The sequence below is a fragment of the Mercenaria mercenaria genome, chromosome 15 (genome assembly GCF_021730395.1).
Source record: "Mercenaria mercenaria strain notata chromosome 15, MADL_Memer_1, whole genome shotgun sequence".
NCBI classification, from domain to species: Eukaryota; Metazoa; Mollusca; class Bivalvia; order Venerida; family Veneridae; genus Mercenaria; species Mercenaria mercenaria.
Genome location: NC_069375.1, coordinates 43,103,367 through 43,124,910, shown reverse-complemented (window position 1 = coordinate 43,124,910; position 21,544 = coordinate 43,103,367). Strand labels below are relative to the sequence as shown.

At 34.1% G+C, this 21,544-nt stretch overlaps 1 protein-coding gene across 1 annotated transcript in view; it reads left to right on the top strand.

Annotated features, from left to right (window-relative positions):
- The window catches only part of LOC123553117 (uncharacterized), a 31,504-nt gene extending 10,823 nt beyond the window's left edge, over window positions 1-20,681 (top strand). The window contains exons 5-7 of the mRNA XM_045342872.2: window positions 659-840; window positions 7,283-7,457; window positions 8,396-20,681. Of these exons, the coding sequence (XP_045198807.2) occupies window positions 659-840; window positions 7,283-7,457; window positions 8,396-15,171 (7,133 nt within the window). The 3' untranslated portion in view covers window positions 15,172-20,681. The remainder of the gene's footprint in view (window positions 1-658; window positions 841-7,282; window positions 7,458-8,395) is intronic.
- Window positions 20,682-21,544: the final 863 nt, after the last annotated feature.

Genomic DNA, 21,544 nt, shown 5'->3' with positions numbered 1-21,544 from the left:
GTTAAATTTTACAATCGCTGTGCTACAAAGTAAAAACAATACTTATAAACATCAGTTCATACTAGAATACTTAGATATCATTTCATTGAAAATATGGTAAACATACAGTCATTCAAGCGTCATGATCATCCGTTATAGCAAAATGAACGGAAACACGACTCTATGTTTTCTGCTAGTCCTTTACATGGCATTAGTGTAAACTGGAAATATAGTGCAGTGTTAAGGGTTTGCGGTTACAAAATAATTCCCGATCGTATGAGCTACGGTCATCAGGATTGGTCAAACATCTAAGAAACAAACTGCTTGAAGGATTTCATGTAAAATGAACCTGAAGTTGTTTTTTTATCTTAATTCATTAGACATTTCGTTTACAGTTGCACTTATTTAAATTTCTCAGCCACCAAGATATATTAAATGCATATTTGCAGTACTTTCAATTTAACTGACCAATATGATTCCGTTGTTGTGTTTCGTTTGATAAATCTTGAAAAATTTACGAAATTTAGAAGCCTCATCAGTCCATGAAAAAACACTTAATACATCATTGCAAGGTTCGTGGTAACTGTTTAAAATCCAAATCTAAACGTATTAAGCATTATAAATATCACCGTTTTCAAAAGTGATAAAAAATATTAGATATGCTTTTTTTTTCTTACAGGTGAATGTGAGATGGCAATATGCGGAGGTGTAAACTGCATACTTAGCCCAGATCAATTCATAACGCTTTGTAAATCCAAAATGTTATCACCGAGCGGCCAATGTCAGAGCTTTTGTGATACAGCAGATGGCTATGGTAGAGGGGAAGGGTGTGGAGTTGTCATTTTAAAGTCGTATAAAAAGGTACGTTTTCTGTTATTTATATTTCGGTCTTGAAAAAATAATAAGTGTTTTGCCGTTTTGATATAAAAATCTATCCAATGTTATGCCATTTTCCATTAAAAGCATCTTCCTTCCGACGCTAACAGAGTTTAACGCTGTTTAGCTTGAGTTAACAGTAATACAAAACAATAGTGGAAACATATTGTGTAAGTGTAACATTTTAAAATATATATAGAAACAGTAACTTTATTTACAAATATCTTTATAACGCGTTAAAAACGGACCATTGAATTTCAATGGGACAAAGGATTCTTTTCACCTTTTGTCTGAAAAAAAAATTAGCTCCCGGTCACAATACAAAAGGTTTTTCAATTTCAATGGAAAAAGGATTCTTTTCATCTTTTGTCCGGAAAAGTTTTTCTCTCGATCACAATACAAAAGGCCTTTCAATTTCAATGGAACAAAGGATTCTTTTCATCTTTTGTCCGAAAAGTTTCAGCTTTCGGTCACGGAACAAAAGGGTCATTAAATTTTAATGAGATAAAGAATTATTCTCATCTTTTGTGAACCACAACTGTGCGTAACTTTGAGTAATGAGCATCAATAATCATAACTATATTTAGTAACGAGGACGAAGGACTTTTGTTCAACATAATTCCGCTAGGCATTGAGCTACCAGACAGAGCGGCGCTCGTACTTTATGTTCAATAGTTTTGAATAGACAAAGAGTCTTTTCATCTAGGGTTAAAGGAATATTCAGTTTGAATTTGACAAAGACTTTTTGATGAATATTAATGGTGCAGGTGAATAGTGGATTTAAAGAATAGATAAACAGGAGTGACGCACGCGTGATGTTTACTAAAAATAGTGTTGAGCATGTGCATTTAGAACTAATATATTCCCCACTACAGTCATTTAGTTACGGTAGTTTGAGGAGTGAACATATACGAAAAGCAAGTTCCTAGTTTTTTTTTTTGTTTTTTTTTTTTCATTGACGCATCTTATTTAAAGAAGACCCTTTTCTTTAATCAATTTTGTGTAAGTATATAACTCTTTCCATTAAAGAAGTAGAATAACTAGATAAATTATCGTTGTAACTAAAACCAGAGGTGATTGTATTCTAAAAAATATATTGACGCGTGCCCATTTTATTTTAACTAAAATAGTCAATGATCTCATTCTAAAAAAGATTGATGTATGCGCATTAAGAACTAGTATACTTTCACTGTAGTCATTTTTTTCACTGGACGCAAAGGAGCAAACGGGTATTTATCGCTTATTTCATATTGTATCCAAAATAATTTATCCTGCATAAATTTTGTTATTTCCAAAGTATTTTATATCGGTAGGGAAAAAATTATATAATTAATTATTAATAATGTAGCATTTAAACTGATAGTTTGGTATATTTTTCTTTCACTTCACGTTATCTCCCCGTCTAGGGCTGAGCACTTGACTTTCAATGTGAGCGAATACGCCCTAGATAGGTATAAGAGTCAGCACCGTATACTTCTGGGAGACATTTCTTTTAATAGAACATAAATTCATTTTCAGTATGAGAGTGTTAAAAAGGATTTGTATCGATCGTTTATATATTTATAACATTGTCAAGTCATTCTTAAAATAGAAAGATGATATCATTCTAAAAAACAGAATTCAAACTGGCCGCCGCGCACCTGCTGTGACGTCATCGATCCTAGATGGCCGCCATGCATGCGCAGTCCTGACCCCAAACCGACCCCTATACTACTGTTAACATTCAGTGTTTATATATTCTATGTACAAGATATATGTCACCCACCTCATAATAATAGACTCATATTTCATCGAGAATCAAGCGCCAGTCTTCGAGCCCTCTCAAAAGGTCATTATATAGCCTCCAGATTTAGTTTGCAAATCCGTTGTTCTAGCAAACTCTGACATCCTTTTCTTCTGATTTAACTTTTATATATTGATAGAAATCAATTGTTGGGATCCATTAAAGACATTGACTGATCAAGTTTATTTTAAATTTTAGCTCATCTGAGCACTGCTCAGGTGAGTTTTTTTTTTATCGTTCGATGTCCGGCGTCCGTCTGTCGTCTGCCTTCTGTCGTCCGTCAACATTTAGCTTGTGTATGCAATAGAGGCCGTATTTTCAACTTATCTTCATGAAATTTGGTCAGAATGATTACCTTGATGAAATCTAGAAATTCAAAAATCGGTTATCTGGGGTCAAAAACTAGGTCACTAGGTCAAATCAAGGAAAAACCTTGTGCATGCGATAGAGGCTGTATTTTTGAATTGATCTTCATGAATTTTGGTCAGAATAATAACCTTGATAAAATCTAGGCCAAGTTTGAAAATGGATCATCTGGGATCAAAAACTAGGTCACTAGGTCAAATCAAGGAAAAGCATTATGTGTGCGATAGAGGCTGTATTTTTCAATTGATCTTCATGAATTTTAGTCAGAATAATAACCTTGATGAAATCTAGGCCAAGTTTGAAAATGGATCATCTGAGGTCAAAAACTAGGTCTCTAGGTCAAATCAAAGTAAAACCTGGTGTATGCAATAGAGGCTGTATTTTGCCACTGTTCTTCAGGAAATTTGGTCAGAATGAATATCTTGATAAAGCCTAGGCCAAGTTTGATAATGGTTCATCTGAGGCCAGAAACTAGGTCACTAGGTCAAATCAAGGAAAAATCTTGTGTATGCGATATAGACTGTATATTTCAATTGATCTAAATGAATTTTTGTCAGAATGATTATCTTGATACGATCTAGGCTTAGTCTGAAAATGGATTATCTGGAGACAAAAACTAGGTCACTAGGTCAAATCAAGATAAAACCTTGTGTATGCAATAGAGGCTGTATTTTTCAATTGATCTTTATTAGTTTTGGTCAGAATGATTGCCTTGATAAAATCAAGGGCAGGTTGGAATATGGGTCATCTAGGATCAAAAAGTGGGTCATTAAGTCAAATCAAAGAAAAACCATGTGTATGTGATAGAGGCTGTATTTTTCAATTGATCTTCATGAAATTTAGCCAGAATGATTGTATTGATAAACTCTAGGTCAAGTTAGATGATGGGTCATCTGGGATCAAAAACTAGGTCACTAGGTCAGATCAATAAAAAAACTTGTGTATGCGATAGAGGCTTTTTATTCAATTGATCTTCATGAAATTTAGTCAATGTGATTGGCTTGATGAAATTTAGGTCAAGTTTGAATACGGGTTTTCTGTGGTCAAAAAGTAGGTCACTAGGTCAACTTTAAGGAAAACCCTGTGCATGCGATGGAAGCTGTATTTTTCAACTGATCTTCATAAAATTTAGTCAGAATGATTGCCTTGATGAAATCTAAGATTTAAATATGGATCATCTGGCCTAGAAAACTAGGTCACTAGGTCATATCAAATAAAATACTTGTTTAAACTCAAGAGACCACATTTTTGGTCCAATTCTAATGAAAACTGGCCAGAATATTTGTTTCCATGAAATCCTCAGGTCAAACATGTTTACACCGTTATGGTGTGTTTCTCAGGTGAGCGATCTAGGGCATTCTTGGCCCTCTTGTTTACATATATGAAAGTAATAATTGGTTTGATTTCAAATCTCATTTTCTAATACCAGAGGTAACTATGGTCCATCTCGGGACCATAACGACCCTCGAACACCTCACTGGAGGAGGCTTGAATAAAAAATAAAAAAAATGAATAAAGTGATATTCCTTCACAACTAAATATCAACATTTTGTTTTAATATCAATATCTTGATATCTATTAAAACGTTTGTCGAATCCTGCGGTTTTCTTATCAAAAATGGTGGTTTTCCTCCCGCGGGGAAAAAAAACTATTTTTTAAAATGTGTTTTTCAACGCATGTACTTCCTCTGTCGATAGTTTAAACGATATTATGGAATATATTACTGTTACAGCTGTCACTCTGTACCCACCGTCATTTGCCCGTTATTACTCCTATTTGAAATTCTTAACATGATAGAAACCACGTCACTAGCTAAAATGTTAGTTGTAACGGCAAAATCATTTGCCAATCCATGATACCTAGTGCATTTCTTACAATTCGCCATGCGATGCGCTTAGTTCCAAATTTTCGATGTTGTTTTAATAAGGTGTAAAAAGGTGTTTAGCGAAACAAATGATAAACATACATTTAAGTTTAGGAAAACAATCACGTTGATAAAACTGAAGATAATTTGTTTCAACCAGTAGTAGAACCTAAACTGGAAATCCTCCCATGAGCGATTTGAGAGAACTATAATATCGTGTGCTTTCCAAGAAAGATATCAAAACCGATAAACATTTTTATTTAAATGAAAAACTTTCCTTTGTTTACATATACATGTTGAGAAAATAGCGACACAACAATATTTTACCCATGACCCAGTGCAACATGGTCGTAACTTTAATGTTTTACTAAATACACTTTTTTTCATTTTTGCCCGATTTTACATACATACTAGTATAATCCGCATAAACCTGGTTCTGAAAATCGAAACGAAAACAAAAAGCAAGTTTGCCAGTAGGTTGTATCTTAAAAGAACTCTTTTTGTCAGCGCAACCCGACGTATGTTTGTGCTGGCATTTCACTACGAAACGCAATATATTATTATTATTGTCTTTATAAATTCTGTCATCGGGGAGCTATTTCTGAATGGTGTATGTATTGATCATAATTTTCTGTGTGTATTTTGAGTTCACCTGAACTTTGTATTGTTGGATGGTCCGATGGCCATATACTGCATACTATTGCAATTAAATCTATGGAAAAATAATTGATGGTCTGCGACCTACGTTTGTTGTACGGTTATTTTCAAGTATGCGTTTGTTCACCTCATTCTACAGTAAAAGGTATTTAACCTTCAGCCTGCTGGCGGCAAGTGATTCTGCCTTTGCGACCAGTGCAGATCAAGATTAGCCTGCACATCCGTGCAGGCTAATCATGGTCAGTACTGTTCACAATTCAGTCAGTAAATTTTCATTGAACACCCCTAAGAATGATAAATGGTATTGCTCAAATTGAATGATGGACCAGTCAACTTTTAGAAATTTAGCAGGGTAAGGGTTAATATGATATTTTATCGGCACCTGAAATATCAGTATTTCGTATATATTATTTCAATATCTGAGCAAATACAGTAAGGTCACACAAAAGTAATAGGATTGAAACGTTTTGAATACCTATGATATTACACACTTGTTGGTATTTAGGTAGGGAGCGAGTATTTAAATCTGTAGTATACCTTTTAACCGGTTATTGAGCCTTAGCATTTCATAGTTCTTCGAGTTTTAACTTTTATAAGCGAAAGGCATCTGTGTTTACAATCATCATTTGAAACAAATTATTAAAAATGATCCTTCAGTAGGTAAGTGTGAAATCCTTTGACTAGCGAAGTTCGAATTATAGGTCGCTTGATTTGTTTTCACGCCAACAATAACTTTGCTAACAATGTAAATATTTCTTACTGAAATAAGGACACTTTTAGCATAGTGAGTAGTATATATATATAACATTATCAACGGAGAAAGATACATAGGAACTATAAATCAAACTGCCAACTCTGTTAGAAAATTACGGTTATTATTTACCGTGCAAACAAAATCTCTTACTTTCCGCATGATATGTTAATAATAGTAAATAAAGATGCAACATTTTGGTCTTTATTCAGAGTTAAAGATTCAGGAAAAGCTTTTAACAGATTACTCAAAATCACACACGTGCACAAATTGGATAGAGGTTGATATAATTGTCCAGAACTATGCATTTATAAACCTATTTAGTGTGTCGTGAATATTGTCGTAAATTCTCAATGTCTGCTTCCGGTAGGACATGCACAAAATCAAATTTTTGCGTACACTACATCCTTAACATTCTTTGTCCGTTCCATGCTAAAGGTTTTGCAGTATATCACCAAATTACAGAAATGTTTGTTAAAGGAACAGTATTTTTACCAACAATCTACTAGTCTAATACATGTTTTATCTTTCAGTCCTATACCATTGGATACTTATAATAGTGTTAAAAGTTGTCCCTCTTTATAAAAGAATGTCATTTAGAAAGAAAAAAAAAGTATACAATTGTTCTATTTGATGTTTTACTTAGTTATGTGAAGTTTAAGCACTGGAACATTATTGCAATTGCATCAAAACAAAGACATGTAACAGTTCTCTAAAATTGGTGAGTTTTTAAAGGCATTGAACTATCCAGAAGTATGGGTCTTTCATGCGGTCCGTTTCCAGAATTCAATACATATGTGAGCAAATTGATGACAGAAACATTTTTTGTAGACTTAGATATATGTTTTATATGCTGTTTAATTTTCATGTAAACAACTCATTTTTTTCTATTGGTGATGTTCAATTTATTTTTTCCATAACCTAGACCTAACTCTTAAGATGTTTAAGTCAGAAACAGAAGAGTGCATTTACTGTCACTTTATCAATTTATCTTATAACGATAAAGGCTTTAAAGGACAAGAACAAGATATGGGGCATTGTTAAAACTGGAAGTAACCAAGACGGCCAAATGGCAAAACCAATAACGGCACCATCCGGTGAGCAACAGGAAGAATTACTGAAGAAAGTGTACTCTCTCTATGACATTGATCCAGTTAGCCTTCAGTATATAGAAGCACATGGTACGTTTAATTGTTCTTTTAATTGTTATTTCAGAAAACGGAACGATGATATTTGGTTAATTAACTCGGTAATTATGAATGCGTTGTTTAAAGCATGTAAGCATAATACTAAGAGGCGTCCAGTTCACTGAATTTATCTCTTTCAACGTATTAAATAATTATGGCCTTCAAGTTGTTTGTCGCCTGATTTATTACAGTTCAGAGTCCAGATACCAAGGAATTGAACAACGAGGGCGTTAGCCCTAGTTAACAAATATCTAAGCATCTCAATGAAGAACCATGGTAAATAAGACGATGAACCACGAGAAGACTTAATTGTTTATCGCAAAATAAATAGCACTTGAGTCTCTTCTTTGTTGAACTAGAATAATAATAAAGACATATGTACAACTTTAAAAATTGTATACCTAGTCCCCTCGTTCACAAAACATTGTTCCGTCTCTGCTGAGTTTGAGTTTGAAATTTTGATATCAATTGTACTAAAACGTCAAGGTTATATTTAAGCTGAAACTGATCATCAATACTTTATTAACTTAAAGTTTAGTTTTTAAACATGCTATTTAGATATGAATGACAAATAAAGTTTAAGTATCAAACTCAGCTGAGACTAAAAATGTTTTGTGCACACGGGCCCTGTACATAGATATCGTGCAATATATAGAAATTGTTTCTTATGCAAGCTGTTTCGCAGATGTCTGTAAAGTTTATGCATTACAAAATGGACCAATACAGATGACGTTTATTGGAAATTTTAATGACCGAGATGATTGTGATCATGTTATTTCGTCTGCGTATGAAATGTGTAAAATAAATAATTATTCTGAAGTTTCGCTTATGTTTATTATTCATCATTGTTACTTTACTTAATTTGTTAATTAATAACGGTTTTGAATCTGGAAATATGTTAGTAATTATTTACAATTGCAATATTATTTCAGGCACCGGCACGCCGGTTGGAGACCCTACAGAAATAAACGCAATCGGAAGATTTATTCAGTCTTATGGACTAAAGGTTCCAAATGGCAAACAAAATGACACAAATAATTGTTACATGCTTGAAAATGATTTTCAAAATTCACAGCGTATGCGTGACAACCAGATCGAAAATAATGTCACTGTCCAAAACAAAGCCAAAGAAACTATTTTAATTGGTTCTGTCAAATCAAATATAGGTCATCTTGAGTCCGCTGCTGGTGTAGTTTCGCTGATTAAGGTGTTACTTATGATGAATGAGAGAAAGTTTGTACCTAGTCTTCATGTTAAGAAAGATAAATCAAATGTAAACAAAAAGATAAACCTAGAAACTTCAGGTCTTGGTATTTGTACAGAGGTTTCTGAGTGGAAACCAGACACAAATGGAAAACGAGTTTGCTGTGTTAACTGCTTTGGTTTTGGCGGATCAAATATGCACGCTGTGGTCATTCAGCAAGATATTAAAGAACATCCGTACAACCATGCTGACAATCAGTATAAAGTTGTATGTACTTCAGGCCTGAATATTGCCGATTTAAAAATTCAGATGCAAACCTTAAACAGAGATCTTGCGACAGGAGGATACAAAGCGCAAGATATATCGTTTACATCTGTTTTCCACCGGGACCACTTTCGTTACAAGACATCTGTTTTTGGCAAAACTTTAGAAGAAATACAGAAACAGCTCACGATGAAGTTGTCAGAAGTTGATAAAATTCAAACAGAAAAACAGATAAGAATTATATTTGTTTTTTGTGGAGTAGGAACGACTTGGAAAGGAATGTGTCGAGAGATGATGCAGCAAACAGTGTTCAGAGAAACCATCGATAGAGTTGACAATCAGTTGAAATCCCTCACGAGTTTGAGTATTGCTGAGAAATTCGTCAATGACACCGATTATAATGACCCTTTTCTCAACCATGTTGGGTTATTTTGTGTGCAGATAGGATTATTTGAGCAATGGAGACGTTGGGGTATTCAACCTAAAGCAATCATAGGACAATCTGTCGGAGAAGTAGCTGCGGCCTATGGTTCTGGGGCGTTGAGTCTGGATGACGCAATTCAAATTATATACACAAGGTCAAAGATATTGTCAGAGTTTACTGGAGGTAAAATGATTACCGCAAGAAATATTTCTAAAGAAACTGTGGAAAGGCTCAGCCAAAAGTACAAAAACCGTGCCAATGTAGCTGTTTATAACAGTCCGGTATCATACACGTTTTCAGGCGATTCTGATGCCATCGAGCAACTTACGATTGATTTAGAAAATTTGAAAATTTTGACAAGGCCTGTATCCGTTCCATGTGCGTATCACAGCCATCAAATGGAAGAAGCGGCAAAATTGACCGAAAGTGAATTAAAGATACTGAAACCAGGCATTAGAATAACTGAGCAATTATCAACTGTAACCGGCGAACTGGCCAAAAAAAATGATTTTCAAACGGCAAAATATTGGGCCAACAACATTCGGCAGCCAGTCCTGTTCATGAACGCAGTCAAGCAATCATTAGATGAACACGCTTTGAATGTGTTCGTCGAAATCGGACCCAAGCAAGTTCTTCACCAGCATTTGCCAAACATCGTTGATACAACAAAGGAATGGATATGTTTGCCTTCGATGAATGTAAACAACGAGTGCGAGAGTATGTACACATCACTAAACACCCTTTATGAACTGGGAGCTAATGTAACATGGGAAAATATTATACCTTTTGACGGAAAGCGTGTACCCTTGCCACGCTACATTTTTCAGAAAAAAAAGATGCTTCATATTCCAAGACAAAATAAGCTTCTTTTGAAAGGTGTAAGACAAATTAGCGGATCTCATATGTACACAAGACAGAGTCATAGGTGTGGAAAAACCTTCACAGTTCATCTGGGCAAAGAAACGACACCGTTTGTATATGATCATTACATGAACAATGTGATACTTGTTCCTGGTTCGACATACATTGAAGCTGCATTTGAGATTGGTCGTCAAGTATCTTCATTATGTGTGTTTGACATTAGTGTTTCCGTCGAGTTTTTAAACACATGTATACCAAAACACAATGAGCACTGTCTTATAGATGTCACTGTAGAAGAAAGAGGTCTTAACAATTATGAATTTTACATGGAGAAAGACAAAAAAGTCCTCTGTAAAGGACATATATGTCCTCGAACTGAAAGTGAACGACAACAGATAAATATACAGGCAATAAAAGAGCGCTGTGAAACACACAGGACAAAAGAAGAATCCTACAGATGCTTAGATCACCTGCATTTCCAATATGGAGAATCTCTTAGGATCGTAGAGCAATCATGGTCGTCTGCTGTTGAATGTATCGCTGAATTTACGCTAACAGAGTCTGTACTTGAACAGAGAAAAGTTACACAGATGCATCCAAGCGTAATTGATGGTATGTTTCAGACATGCGGTATTCTAAGCAAAACAGATTATAACCAACTGACTCTTCCTAAAAGTCTGGCATCAATAGTAATGAACAAGTTCCCAGAGAAATGTATGTATGGATATTCCTACTTGGAAAGATCAACTGCCACTGAAAACCACTTCAACATTTTGCTTTTGTCACAGAGCGGTAATGTGCTTGCTGAAATGCGTAACTTCTTCGCAAAATTAATGACAGATGAATCAGAAATGTCTAGCAATATCATGTACAAATCAGTTTGGCGTGACTTGCCTTCTCCTATTGAAGTTCCTGAGGATAGTTCAGGAAATGATATGCATTTGAAAATTATTGGCCACAAAAGATTCATTTCTTGGTTCGAGAAATTGAACGACCACAGCAATGAGTTGATCCATATAGAAAACAGAGATTTGAGCAAAGAGCCGTTCAGTAACATTTTAAGGTTTCATTCGATTGTTTATGCGCCTTCCGTTCATATTCAAGATTGTCAACATGGCGGTTCTCTCGTTTATCAATGTGTGAAGGAGTCATTCAAAAATCTTGCACATATTATTAGGCATCTCAGTCAATTAGACAAAGAATTACCTGTCTTTATCGTTACTGAAAAGGCTATGATTCACCAACATGATAATGAAGGTGATTTAAATGTATGTGGATCAGAGTTGTGGGGTATGGCCCGGTCTGCAATCAGTGAAGGAGCTTATAGTAATCTCATACTCGTTGACATGGCATTTTCAAAAGCGAACATAATCGCCCTCAAAAAATTATTGAAAAGAAAACCACACGGCTACAATGAATTCATGATCAAAGACGGAAAATATCATTACTTGGAGATAATAGAAACAAATGCCGATGATATTCCGTTTCGAAGACAGATGAACAACGATATGGCTAAAGATACCATTCTGAAATCATCATCAGCAACCATTCTTTCAGATCCTTTTTATGATGCAACAACGCCAGAATTTACAACAAATTGCAAAGCTCATCAATACGAAATCCAGCTTAAAAGATTTTGCCTCCACAATTCTTCGGTTTACCCAGTTTCGTACCCTGACGCAAGTAATGAAGATATGTACAGGACAGGGACAAACACTGGATATACTTTCATATGCATTGAAGGCACAGGGCGCATACATGATAAAACCGAAGAGAACAGCAGCCTTGCAGATGTTGCTTTTTGCTGTCCTGTTTACGTCTCGCCTGTCGTTTCAGTTCCAAAGGAGTGCGTTTACGATTTGACATCTCTGCCAGTATATATCCCAGGTATGCTGACCGTTGGTGTTCTACTCTGGAATGTAGTTGAAGCTTGCACAGAGTTATCATCAGAAAATATATTTGTCATAGTTGACGATGACTATGAAGTTCGGATCAAACTCATTCGAACCATATTATCAGATCAGCATTTATCTCCGAAGATTGTGTCTAAACGCCAGCTGTTAAATATGCAACCCAGTGGTGACAAAGATACCGTAATTATCTTAGCACACCTGAACATGCGTCAATTTAGTGAGGTTGAGAAGATATTCCCAGCTTTGAAACATATGATAAGTGTTGACGGGTATATATCTAAACGTCAAAAAATCTACATGAACATGAACAAGGAAATGGTTTCGCTCCGTATTTTGAGCGTAGAAGATATGTTTACCTATTCAGAGTTAACTGCCAAAATACCGAAGATCTACAAATGTTTTGTGGCATTCTCATGCGAAAAAGAGTCACTGTTAGAAGGGAAAAGAGTTTCGAAGAAAAACATATTAGATCTTCCGTATGTGGTTTTTCCTCTTTATGATGAAAATGGAAAGCCAAACATCCCTCTAAAGGTAACAAAGGAGAACGTCCTAAGGCAGAATGGATGCTACATAATTGTCGGTGGTCTTTCTGGATTAGGTTGGGAGCTTCTCCAACTTTTGGTAAGATTAGGTGCAACATACATTGCCACGCTATCTAGACGCTCACTAACGGATCAAATCACCAAGGATATAAAACAAATTGAAGCAAAGTACGAATGCGTTATCATAAATCTTCAAGGTGATATTACTAAGCAAGACCAGGTAACCGCAGCGTTTGAGAAACTAAAAAGTCAGTTAGACAGTCATGTAGATATAAGGGGGATATTTCACGGAGCTGGAGTTATACGCGATAACTTCTTAAGAGATATGCAAGAAAAAGATCTAGATGAAGTAATGTTACCAAAAGTTTTAGGTACATGGAATCTTCACCAAGCGAGTTTAAGTCTGCCACTTGACTTCTTTATCATGCACTCATCTATTGCGTCCGTTTTCGGAAATCAAAAGCAATGCAATTATGCCGCAGGAAATTCCTTTCAAGATTCATTTGCTCATTTTCGCCGGAGTCTTGGATTATGTGGACAGAGTATTAACTGGGGTCCTTTACCACTGGGAATGACAAAAAAGGACTTACGATTGGAAACTCATTTGAAAACTCAAGGCTTTCAGTTTTTGACGAAAGAGAACATTTGTGATTGTTTCATAGCTGCTTTAATGACGAATGAAATACAGCTTATGTTTGGAAAGTTTGATTGGGTAAAATTACAAGAAAACGCAATGTTTAAGTTGAATTCAAACAAGTTTGCTGATATACTGAAAATGAATCCTACTTCTGAAACTGACAATGAAGAATCTGACGCGACAAAATTCAGATGTGATTTCTTCAAACAAGACCCAACAGAACAAAGTCAAATGGTTCATGAATTGGTTTGGCGCAAAATTGCGAAATCATTTGCCTTTGACGAAAGCACCCTGACGGGAAAAACAACAATGGTGAAGCTTGGTATTGACTCTTTGTCAGCCATGAATTTCACAAATGACATTTATCAAATAACAAAGACGAAAATTCCTCTTTTGACATTGTACAATGGTTCAACAACGCTGGAGGATATAACGTCATTAATTGTTAAAAAAATGCTGGAAGAGCCAGAAGTTGTCGAAGCTGAAACGGAGCAGCCTGATGAAAATGTATGCAATTATTTAGAAGGAGAAGTTACATTTATGCAAAAAACATTACTTGATGACGTCGCAAAATACCAGTTTAGTAGAAACATCATGCGACAAGTCGAGTTTGAAATATCGGGCTTAGAGTTGAACAAAAATGACCTAGAAATTATCTTTATTCATCTGATTTACATAAATCCAGAACTGCGACGTACGTTTGCAGGAAAGGAGAGAAAATATCACCCGATTGTTCGCGAAAGCCAACAGATCAGTTTCAATATAGAAGAGGTTGAATTCAACAGTATTTGTGTAAAGAATTCAATAGACCAAAGAGAAGAAGTTAGAATGGACATCAGGAAAGAAATTCCTATAAGGGTAAAGGTAGCATTTAGACAAAGAAGAACTAGGGTTCGCATGTTTATTCATGCTGTTGTAGGAGATTTGGCAGGCATAACTAACCTCGTCCGTGACATAGGAGCTATCCTTAAATGTCACTTGAAACAACAGTCTTTGCCGCCCGTGAAAACTAACCTAAATCTCTCAAAGGTCTTGAGGGATTCCATTACACCGCAAAGTAATAAACTGAAAAGGTTTTGGAGTTCTTATTTGAATGCAGATATTTCTCCATTCACATTCTCGACTGATTTAGACGAAGAAATTGAAGAAGAATACTGGAAAGATATATCAGAACGCGTGCCACCATACCTCTATGACAAAATGATGAAATTCATTAATAGCCAGGGAATTTCGTTGTACAACTTCCTGTTTTCTGTATACACGATTGTTCTTCATGAGTTCACAGGAAAATCTATTATACCTTTAGTTACATGGATAGATATGAGGGCTCATGTGCAGCAGCTGCAACCCGTCATTCAGAGTTGTTCAAATGCAGTACCAGTTGTAGGCGACCTTAGGGAAATGGATCAGGTAAAAACGTATCTTAAGAAACGCTCTGATCAATTATATGACATAACACAACAGTATAGTGCATACCCTTATGAACTTATCAAGGAAGAAATGAAATCTGAAGAACTCAAGATGCATATTGGCCGTCACAGATTTATTATGGAAAACATGACGAATTTGAATAACGTCTCCAGATACGAAGATTTTGAGTTGAAGATAGGTCGACCGTATTACAAAAGGCATTCATACGAAACGAGTTTACACATAGAATATGATACTCATAGCAACTACGTAGATCTGCAGTTTGGATATAATAAAAAGTTGGTGGCAGAAACGTATGCTAGCCAAGTTCTCCCGCGAATGGTACAGCTGATGGAAGAAATGGAACAGTCGCCAGACACACAAGTCATACAATTACTCAAATATAGTAAAAGATTTCCCGGTGGTTCTGATTCTGAGACAAGTTCCACATAAGAAGAGGGAAATGCCAAAACTTTTAATCTAGAAAGCAGGAAAAAAGATACAAATTTTAAGCATTAAACGAGACATATTTGAAGACAACATTGAGACGTCAACTGGCAATAAGCAACAACATCTGCGCCCCCTCCCACCTCCACCCACCCCAATAAAAGGTGATTAATATATATAGGAAATATGAACCCACGTCACTCTATGGATTTTGCAAAAAGTAGCGCTACCGTTAAGTTTCTAGATATGCTACGTAAAAGAATACAATGCTGTTTGAATTTTTGATTATGTTAAATTACAATAAATCCTTTTTGAAATCCCTGGTCACCTGAAAGGATGGCTAAGTAGATGCATGAATTCGTGGTTTTGGGAGACTATATACTTTGCGTAAAATATAATAGTTCATTATCATTATGCTTTCGGATTAATAGCTAAGATAAGGGTGAAAAACAATTATATTTGATAATTTCACAGTGAAAAGTGCTCAGTGTAATAATTTACTAACACTGCCTGTTTTTCTTCATGTTTTACGGTTGATTTTGTTCATGTTATTTCAATGACATCTGTAGTACCTATTGTATCAAAGGTAGTGTTCAGTTAATACATCAGAGAAGACTTTTCATCTACTAAACTAATCCATTGCGACGTCTGAAAGGCGGTAAGCAATAGCAGTAATCGTGTACTAGGAATGATAATTTCATGTTGTTTCTAAGGATTGGATTCTAATCAATGCATTTATCGTAGTTTTATATTCAATCAGTAGGCATTCCCTTGATATTGTTCATACTTGTGTTTAACATTTAGAATTAATCCTAGCTGGCATTGTATACACTATTAATACACATATTTACATTATCGTACGTACTTAAGTTGTTATATGCACAAATATGCGCAATTCCCTAAAGTGATTTGTCTAAATGTAAGAAAAATCAACATGATGAATGTATGATACACGTTTCATTTTTTGCAAGAGCCACGGGGTCCTTTATGTATGTTTGTAGGATAAATGTTTCTTTGATGTCTTGGTACTCAGATTATTTCTGCATACACTGTATTTATATCTGCAACGATTTCATGATATACGTGTACTTTGCCATTTTGAAGTTTCATAAATTCAGTTTGGATAATATAGTTTTAGTATGTATATACTCTGAGTATGTGTGTATTATATTTTTTATTTATGTTTCCATCATTGAACTTGTTAAAATCATATAATTAGTAATATTATCATTTACTACATGAATACTCTAAATTGCGTGTAGCGTAAGAGTATTATTGCAAATTTTCATGGAATCAAAAGAGTTATAATATTGGAGAAACATTAAATTATATAATTTCTTGTGCATTTTACTTTAAAAGCCTCACTTTTATACATTAAAATAAGTTAGTGTGCCGCAAACACTGCATTTAAAAATCAGTACTTATTGTGTGATGGAAGTCGTTTTTACAAAGAACTGTGAGGCGTCTTTAATATATGGACGCTTAATGAGATAATAACTCAAATAAAAAGTGGCCAGTTCACTTAATATATTGTCATGCACGTTTATTGACGCATTCGATTACTTGTAAATACTTAAGTGCGTTTCTTTCAACCATTACTTAATAAAAATTGTTAAAATATTGCATTGCATGTTAAGATGAATGGAAGATTCAATAAAAATCGTGCATTCAGAAACCGCTTTCCAAACTTTTAGATGAATTTCACGCTATCCTTTACGTATTACGTTTTTGATATAATTGTGAACAAATGATCAAGGTTAAATGTTATCGTAATGAAGACCAATCCTTAGCTCAATACATTTTATAAGAATAGCATCGGACCTTTACTCTTTACGCCTGAATAATAGTTTTATAGTCTAATTATCATTTTTCATGTAATATATGAATAACATTAATATTCGCCTGGTTGAAGCATGAGCGGTAACGAAGATTGTGATTCGTTCTAATCCTTTCCATCAACTGTTCTTGTAAAGCAAGTTAGTAAATATAATCATGTATATATATTGTTGGGAATAAATATGTTTAAACCAAAATTGTGTGGAACCGGTAGGAGACAACCAGTGTTGTCGGGCTATATAAACGCTCAAGTGTTTATATTTATAACGTTCTTTGTCATTTTAATATCGTAAGTACTGTGTACGACATTTTACTTTGTAAAAGGCTGTGTTTTTGTTTGCTTTCTGTGAATGCGTTTCTGTTATAATTATACCATTATAAATACCATGTATTATCAAGATTATACACAATTTATATTAAAATATTTTGTGATTGATATCCTGATGCAGGACAAAATCAAAGTGTTTTGCCTTTAAACACCCCACTTTCCCTACCACATTCTCGTTATTGTATCCTGCATACAATTATAATGTACTTGTTGTTGGATTTTGAAGCAACCCGTCTGTTATATTCTTCTACTACAGTTTCCACTGTGGGAAATAACGTGATCAAAATAATCTCTAAACTAAAATAAATTTAGGAATAATATGGGATAATATTGAAACAACTTTTGCTGTAAGTCTTATAAATATAGCATTTCATATGGCAACATAGATATGTCCTAAAACTGCATAGATTTCAATCACAATCTCCCTCTGATCATCTAGAATACTTAAAAAACTGCGACTTCTTATTTTCCTTAGATTTTGTAATTAGAAGATATCTATAATTAGTGTCAACTACATAATAGTTATGTATTAGTCATATGTTAGTCTATGTTTCAATTTCATATCTTATCAATGTAGGAAATTTATTCATGTTCTTCAACATATAACTTTGCTTTAGAGATTATTTTGATCATGTGATTCCCCTAGTGTTGGCTATTTGTGGCGGACCCTACTGTACGATGTTTTGCTCTGGCTGTATTTCCCGTTCTCTGTGCTTTGGGGCCATCAATATTTTTTTAATGATATTAAAAAATGGTATTAGTGTGAGGTTCTGTCATTGTGGAATTAATTATATTTCCGATGACATACTGCAACTTCCTGAATATGTATATTAATATGCAAATGCTTAAGTTATGAAATATCAATAGCGTATTTTTGTCACATGTCAATACAAAATGAATGAAAGTACCACAGTTTGCGTAAATAAGCATATTCATCTTTTATTATCACCAGTGAGAATTTTTCTTTTGACATGTTTGATATGTTTTGCTATTATGTTTGATGACCTTGTTATAAGCTATGTTTTGTGTTCCTTTTATCATTGATAAATCATATAATGTAATAACGCCCTTCAAAAAAGTAAAATCAGTTTTGTGTGTATATTCCAAATGTTTGTAAAGATTCTTTTTATGAGTGGTTCTGATTCGAGCCTTTCATGCAGTTTGCAAGTAATGTTTGGCTCGGTTTAATAACCCCATATTTGAATATTCAGTATGTTTTTTCCTTGGTTGTTATTTAGCAACTACTAATGTTTAGGAACGTCACAAATGCCATTTATTTCATAGCCAATAACAAAATAGCTTACCCGCCAGCCATATAACTTTTAACGATTTTGTGACCTTACTAATCCAATCAATTATTTATTTTTTAACAAATATCCAGTTCTGTTATAAATGTCCTCCCTCCATACAAAATTCATGTAAATACTTGTTAGTTTCTAAAAATAAAGCAAAGTTAATGCAAATGTTACAAAAGCGGGTTAGCTGTCTTGATTTTACACTAGCGTGTGTATTTCTTAATTGTTGTTAAGCATAATTTATACAATTCTGTACAGAGATTAAATGGGAGGTTGCACTGCCATGAACTGAAGATATTTTTATATCTTAGTATTGTGAATGGCACAAAAAATCCCAGCATTGTGTATGAGGCGCCAAATGCCGTTTCCAGATTAATGATTCTTTTGAATGAAAGAACTTACAAATAAGTATTTAATTGTATTTTAGACTATCATCTTTCTTCAAAAAATTATCTTTTAGTTAATGTTTTGTACATGTACTTTATGTTGCTTTTGATGTATAGGTACGATATTTTACCTTCGTAATAAATATTTATTGTAATTATGTAACATATGATATAACGACGTTTATCAAAATCATCAAAGTTTAATCATATATTTAAATGCTTTGTAATAATTGAAAAACCTATAAGTCTGGTATATGATGCCAGACTATAGAAAAAATAATACTTTCAAGTTTTCTTTTTATATGCATGAAAGTTTGTTTAAGTACTTACGTAAGTAATTATGTTTAGATGAGATAAGACTGTTTTGGTGTCAGATTCATTAGTTAAATGATCGCTTGTGTCCAAAAAGTGTTTGCTACACATAGTCCAGTGACACTTAGTAATAAACTGAATGATAACAACTTGACTGCGAATTACGACTATGAACAGCACTGTAATCTGCTCATCCTGATATACTCAAACATGAAATGACAGTAACTATGTATTACAAATCATGTTTAAATCAGTTTAAAATGGTTCTTCAGAAGATATAAACAAGTTTGTTCGATTTGCGGGAGGCAAAAAAATGATTTGACGAATAAGAAGTAAGTTTGCAAAAGTAATTATTTCAGCAATTATTTTACAATAAGAAGTTGTCATTTAAAAAGATATTGTATTTGTTTCATACTTGTTTATATTCACATACCTGCTGCTAATCGCTGTACCATTTTATATCTAGTAACTGTTAGCTTAAAATTTTCGAACAAAGTAAACCAATGTGCTTGCCGCAAGTTAATCTATACGTCTAGGACCCACATTTATGTTTTGCCGTTACATTTGTAACGGGTACTGTTAAATAGTTTGATAATTCTAATGATCAGAACAGAAATAAGAAAAACATTCTACATGTACCACAGTATCTATGAAATCGCAACCTTTTAGTTGACAACAGATTTATGCCTCATTTTATATGATAGAAGCTTTTAACAAGTTCGACGTACCTGTGATATTTCACTCATACGGCTGTTTTTGAAAGAATCGAAAAATAAAAATATGATGTGAAGTTTGATATCCTGAATGCTACACATTAAGAACGATTCTCGTGTATTTTGTATAGTATAAACAAATCTTATACATACAGTAATCATTCAATGAATACCTTACTCTGATATTAGTTACTAGTTTATTTTTTAGAATACTAAATTGGAACTAAACTATACTTATTTTAATGAAATACAGTGTATGCATATAAATGTTGTGCTAGAGAGTTTACCAACGAGTTATATCTTTTAAGATATGAGAAGCATTGCATACTAGGTTTGTCAGATAATATAATTGAATCATGTGATAAGCATTAAAAAATGTGTCAGTTGTTTTTGTATATTGTTTTAGATTTTTGTTAAACTGAGTTTTACAATAATGTTTGTTAATATGCTGAAGAAGTTATACATTTTATATCTGTTTAATAATGCATGAAAATGAAACTAGTTCATGCACAATTTAATGTGATATCAATGTTATATTAATTATCAATTTACATAGAAATATAAATCTTGTTTTCATTAACCTGTAGTGCTTTTTATCTTGAAAATGCTATGAAGGCAACGCAATAAGAACCTGGTTAAAAATTTAAATTGTACTGAACGACACAAAACATCTTATAACGGCGGAAAGAAATATAGCTTTTAGAACTAATAGCTTTTCAGTTAAATTGCTTTCCCCTGACTGCATCGGTAACTCCAGTATAAGATACATAGAACATATGACCGTAGCATTATTTAACCTTTGAATGTGACTGTTTAAATTATTGTTGTGATATATCATAATTTCCCGTTAATCTTAATGGGCGACATTGACCTGCAACAAGAATGGTCTGCATCTTTTATTCTTATCTAATACAATTGCATAGAGAACATTAGTAGTCGAAGGACCCCGCTAAACCATTACATTTTCTATGTACATGTATAGTTGTTGCACTAAAGGCTATCACAACTGAAAACATGGTTTTCACATTTACGGCCCATACAAAAATTGCATTAACAGTAAAAGCCATGTCGGTCCAAAAGAATAAAAGCTCTGGGGAATACTTAAAAATAGGTAAAAAATGCTGAATGTTCATGCAGATGACATCTACCCTTAATGTCCTGTGCCGTAGTGTGAAATGTCGATTTAATCCCTTGCATGGTTGTTCTGATAAAGTATTATAACATAAGTGATAGTTAACGAGATGTGTTTGTAAAATACGCATGCCGCCCATGATGAACCGTGATCACTATGACATCTGTCTTTTGACTTAGTCACCCCCAAAACAATGGAGGTAATCTACTGACCAAAGGCAATCTTTTATGAAGTTTAAAGCATGTAAGCCAAAACAGTTATCGATCAAAAATATTTTCGGTCTCAAAGTCACTGTGATCTTGATCTTTAAGTTACCGACCCCGAAAAACAATAGAGGACATTTACTGATCACCGAAGTTTGACGCCTGTAGGCGAAA